At 44.3% G+C, this 5,907-nt stretch overlaps 1 protein-coding gene across 1 annotated transcript; it reads right to left on the bottom strand.

Annotated features, from left to right (window-relative positions):
* Positions 1–1,063: 1,063 nt before the first annotated feature.
* LOC134791529 (uncharacterized) lies at positions 1,064–4,959 on the bottom strand. The gene is made up of 2 exons (XM_063762576.1): positions 3,900–4,959; positions 1,064–1,110 (listed from the first exon to the last, which is right to left on the bottom strand). The coding sequence occupies exons 1-2, from the start codon at positions 4,744–4,746 to the stop codon at positions 1,079–1,081; spliced, it is 879 nt and encodes a 292-aa protein (XP_063618646.1). The 5' UTR covers positions 4,747–4,959; the 3' UTR covers positions 1,064–1,078.
* Positions 4,960–5,907: the final 948 nt, after the last annotated feature.

Below are 5,907 nucleotides of genomic sequence, written 5' to 3' on the forward strand. Positions count from 1 at the left end.
TTAGATGGGATTTTTGACCCTATGACTTCCTCTTATATAAGAGGCAGTTTCAAGGTGAAACCTATCCCAGAAAAACTCATAGAGAGCCGATTAAGGTGGTATGGCCATGTGATGCGACGACCAACAGAACACATGACCAAAAAAGTCCTGGATATGGCTGTTGCAGCTCGGGGACCAGGGAGACCCCTGACAACCTGGATGGCAGTTGTAAGAAAAGATATGAAGAATGGAAATCTAAGACCAGAGACGACCCAGGACCGACCGGCCTGGCGACGCATGATTAGAAGGGCCGACCCCAAGTAAATGGGAAGGAGCCAGGCTGTTATTTTGGAGGGAAAAGGGTGCCAAGAAATGAGACACGGCCGTTTATCGTATAGCTATATTCCGACTGACAAGGCTGTTGCCGGGTGCAACCGGCTGGCGTGAAAATCTCATCTACCCGATATCTTAAACCTAACATCCCTCCACCAGTAGTTTTTACAACCAAAAGAACTGAAATTAGAAAAATTGTCTATAATCCACCAGGTTCCGTGCGCGTTTGGTCTTTCCTGCGGCCACGTTTTGTCCCGCGGATTCATCAAGCGCCGTCTCCGTTGCCGGTAGTGGCGGCGTGGGGACCTTGACAGAATCGCTTATACAAGGTTCCTGTTGTTCTGGACAATCGGTCCATTCCTCTAACTCTGTCGTGGTCGATGACGCTGATGGTGTCGCAGCTGGAGCGGGCAGGTTACCGAGCGCCGTTGGGGCCGCCACAGCTGATGGTACCGCTGTCACTTGAGGAGTATGTGATGGAGCAGCGTCTATAACTATAGCTGGCATGTTATCGGGGGCGAAGGGTTTTTGCCCCGGGCGGGCAACATCTTGGTTTTCCGGTTCAGATTGCCCTATGGCATCTTCCTCCCCCATATACTTGTACATTTGATTTTTATGTCTTTTTATTAAGCGGTCCGATTGTTCACATTGAACTAAATACGTCGATCTCCCTAATTGTTTCTTCACCAACGCTTTAGACCAAAATGCTCTTTGTCCCTGGTACACTTTCACTATAACAACGTCATTCGGCTTAAAATTAATGTTCCTACTGCCACGGTACTGCTGCATCTGAGAACACTGATTTTTCCGAACGGTTTCATACAATGCTGCATCGGATGAACCCCGCGGTACTGGATTCATTAAGTCCAATCTACATCGTAGGTTCCTACCGAACAAAACCTCCGCCGGTGATCGGTTAGTGGATGAATGTTTGGAATTTCGATACTGAAACAAAAATTCGTGTATTTTCATTTTTAGCTCCTTTTTTTGAACACCACTCAGAAGAATGGCTTTCAAAGCTTTTTTAAATATCTTCACATAACTTTCCGCCTGACCGTTACTTGCCGGGTTGTATGGAGGAATTGTGACATGAGAAATACCATTCGTATTACAAAACGCTGCGAATTCTGTTGATGTGAACGATGTGCCGTTATCTGTGCAAATTGTGTTTATTAACCCGAACCTAGACATCAATTCACATAAACAATTTATGACAACTCCCGAACCGAAACCGTTGCTAACATCGAAAACCTCAACCCATTTTGAATAAGCATCGACAGCTATCAAAAACATATTATTATTAATCGGGCCTGCAAAATCGAGGTGTACTCTATAAAAAAAATCAGGTGGAAACTCCCAGGGCGTAAGCGGGGCGCGGCGGGGTGCGGGGCGTAGCTGCGTGCATACTGCGCACGCGGCGGCCGCGCGTTCTATGCACGCGCTCTGCCCGGGCCACCAGAACCGATCACGCGCTGCTGCCTTCATTTTAGCGACACCTAAATGGCCTCGATGCAAATCCGTTATAACTTGGCTTCTTAGGGTTTGCGGAACTATTAATCTAGCGCCCCTCATTACACAACCGTTTTCCACTGAGAGTTCGATCCTACAGTCAAAATATGGTTTAATCGCTTTATCTGTTATTTTATTTGGCCATCCGTTTAAAACATAACCTACTACTCGTGATAAAACAGAGTCTGTTTCTGTAGCGCGGCGTACGTCACAAACGGAAGCGGGCGGCGAACCGGTTCCTGCTACGAAATGAATATAGGATGCGCGATCAGTTTCGGCCGCCCCTGGCGCGACCGCCTCGCCGCTTCGCTCAGATTGCAATGATGACGTCATCGCCATGGAGCGACTAAGAAAATCTGCCGTGTTGTGCGCACTGCTAACGTACTCGATAGTGTAATTATATGCGGCCAAGAATAGGGCATACCGCTGAAGTCTATTTGCGGTCACTTCCGGTATCCCTTTCGCGGGATTAAAAATTGATAAAAGGGGCTTATGGTCCGTTCGTAAAATAAATGGTGTTGCTCTGCCATACAGGTATTGGTGGTATTTCGTGATACTGAAAACGATTGCAGTTGCCTCTTTTTCGATTTGACTATAACGTTTTTCCGCGGCATTTAAACTTCTAGACATAAAGGATATGGGTTGCTCAACTCCATCATCCCCCACTTGTGATAAGATGGACCCAAGTCCAAAGGGTGACGCATCCACTGTCAAAATTATTCGTGCATCCGGGTTAAAATGCGCAAGCGTGTTATCCGCTGCCAGTGCATTTTTTATAGCAACAAACGCGTCCTCCTGCTCCCGAAGCCACTGCCATTTAACATTTTTTTGTAGCAGTCCATGTAACGGATGTAATATAGTAGATGCGTTTTTTATGAATCCCCTATAGTAGTTCACCAACCCTAAAAATGATTTCAATTCAGTAACATTTCTTGGTTGTTTCGCATTTAAGATTGCTTTTACTTTTTCAGGTGACTTATGTAATCCGTGCCTGTCGATTATATAACCTAAGTAAGATACGGAATCTTGAAAGAAACTAAATTTTTCCTTTTTAAGAACTAATCCCGCGTTCTCAAGTCGCTTAAATACTTCCCGTAGTCTAGCAATGTGCTCATCCTTAGTTTTTCCCGTAATCAGAATATCGTCCAGAAATTGGAGTACACCATCTATTCCCGATAGAATTTTCTCTAAGGTGCGCTGAAAAATAGACGGAGCACTGGATAATCCAAAAATTAATCGCTTATACATGTATAAGCCTTTGTGTGTATTGATGCAGGTCAGAGGTTGTGAGTCGGGGTGCAATTTAATCTGGTTATACGCTCCCGATAAATCTAACTTTGTGAATTGCAGTCCGCCGTGAAGTTTCGAAAATAACTCGTCAATACGTGGCAAGGGATATTTTTCTATAATCAGCTGTTTGTTAAGAGTAGCAGAGTAATCCGCACACAACCGAATGCTACCGTCCTGTTTTAATACGGGGACAATGGGGCTCGCGAAATCTGAAGAGGTGGCGGGTTCAATTATACCTAACTCCAATAAGCGATTTAATTCTAGCTCGAGTTTTGGTCGAATTGCAAACGGCACCGATCTAGCTTTTTTAAAAATCGGAATCGCATCCGGTTTTAAATGTAATTTTACTTCCACGTCTTTGCAGCAACCCAATTTATCGGAAAATAAATGCGAATAATTTGTCAAAATTTTATCACATTCATCCCAGTTACACGCATTTACCCTCGAAGTTACCTCTAAGTGGAACTTTGAGCAGAAGTCCCTCCCTAGCAACGGAGGTCCGCCATCTGTTACTACATGGACTTCTATAAATTCGGTTTGATTATTGTAAACAAAAGGCAGCGTTATCACTCCAGCCAACCCGATTATACCGTGATTATAACTACGAAGTATTTTATGACTTTTACGTAAAGGATGATTCGAAAAATGTTTAAAATACACGGATTCATTAACTGCTGTCACTGCAGACCCAGTGTCTAATTCACATGTTAACTGAACATTATCCACCGTTACCGACACCAACATTGGTTCTCCTCGATTTGTACGAATATTATATATTAAATACTCACCCTCATCGGCTTCATCCGTGCAACATTGTAGGAAATGGTGATTAGATGGGACATTCTTCGAGTTACAAACGCGCATTAAATGCCCTTTAACACCGCACAACTTGCACGACGCATTTCTAAATCTACACTTCTTGCCCTCATGGTTAAAGTATCCGCACACTGAACACTGTACAGAACCCTTTTGATCCCGCGTGGTGCTCGCCTGCGGAACCCCGTTCTGCCGAGTCGCGTTGGCTTGCTGCTGCGGCCCGGCCGCCCGCGCTGTCACCTTGTGCACGTCCGCTGCGTCGCGCACCTTCGCCTGCTGCGCACCTTCTCTCGCGCAGCGGATGCTCTCCGCTAACTGCAGTGCCTTCGCTAGTGTGAAGTCTTCCAGAGGTTCTCTGAATAGCCGGTCCCGCTCCGGGCCTCCAGTCATGCCCAGCACGAACCGATCTCGCAGCGTGTCTTCTAAACTCGCCGCCACGAAATTGCAATGCAATGATAAACCACGAACTCGCGCCGCCCAATCCGCTAACGACTCGCCCGATGATTGCACGGCACTATAAAATTTGAAACGTTCCGCGAACCCGCACTTTCCAGTTTTAAAATGGCCGTCGAGAAGTCCCGTTAACTTTGCTAACTCGAGCGATCCCACCTCGGCAGGGAGCGCGAGATTTTTTACGAGTCGGTACGTCGGCTCTGCTAAGCTACTTAATAAAATAGCCCGACGTTTTGCGCCCGATTTGTCCGTGTCCTCACTAATGTCATTTGCTATAAACCATTGTTCAAGGCGGCCCTTATATAATAACCACTCCTGTTCTTCGTGATTGAACACACTCAAAAATCCAACAGACATTTTAGCCATGATTAATAATAACACCGAATAAAACCAACACACGCGTAAAGTCCGTTAAGTCGTCGCCACTGTTATTTTGGAGGGAAAAGGGTGCCAAGAAATGAGACACGGCCGTTTATCGTATAGCTATATTCCGACTGACAAGGCTGTTGCCGGGTGCAACCGGCTGGCGTGAAAATCTCATCTACCCGATATCTTAAACCTAACACAGGCAAAAGAAGAAGAGATTTTTGACCCTATGACTTCCAAGGATGCCAGAAAACCGCGTCTGGAGCACATTTTAGGATCGGGACATGGCTGTCAAATTCTAACAGTCTATTGGGCATTTCGCAGGAGGGCCATTTTTACGTGTCCGGGGCAATAAATGATTGAATTTACTGTTCAATAAATCTGAATTAATTTAGGCATGATCTTCAGCCTATATTCTGTCTGGGGCACTATCAAATTATTTATTTATTATTTATATAATACAAGAAAAAAAAATTCAAATGCCCAAAATGATGTTCGGTGGGAGTGTCCCGCACCCAGATTTTATGAAACAAAAAATTATTACTCAAGATGGGGCATTAGATCGGAGTTATTATGGGTATTCACGCACAGGGTATTAGTTAACTTATCATATTCTTTATATCACAATAATGTGTTTGCTCAACTCATTGAATAAAACCAAATTTACGATGTGTCCCGGGCTAGTGCCTGATTTCGGTGTAATTTGCAAAACATGTCGGTACTCCTTCAAAGTTGTAAACCAGGAACTCAGTGTCTCAAACATAATATGCTTTAGTTGTGCCTTAACCGTTGAATAGAGCAGAGGTACAGTCACAGTATAATAAAGTGATTTTTTAAAGGTTTCACCGTCCTTCGGTGGGTTTGGTTCTATGTTTTTTTGAGATCGGTGGTGCAATTTACTCCGAAAGTTTTAGTGCATTTATCGTTATGCAAGTGATTAAGAAATCCTCGAAAGTACGTAAATCCATCATTATTACATCTCCTCTGTATCACTCATGCTATTTCTGTAATTGCTAAAAAGCGATTAATTTTGACATCGCTGCTGTTGATTTCCTTGGATTCGGTGGATTTTTTGACCACCGATATCAAAAAAGTGATCACTGAATTCAAATCCTGCTTTGTAACCTAGTTTGTTGTACTAATTTATCACACTTAAAAAGT

This window comes from Cydia splendana, chromosome 6, assembly GCF_910591565.1.
Source record: "Cydia splendana chromosome 6, ilCydSple1.2, whole genome shotgun sequence".
Taxonomy (NCBI): domain Eukaryota; kingdom Metazoa; phylum Arthropoda; class Insecta; order Lepidoptera; family Tortricidae; genus Cydia; species Cydia splendana.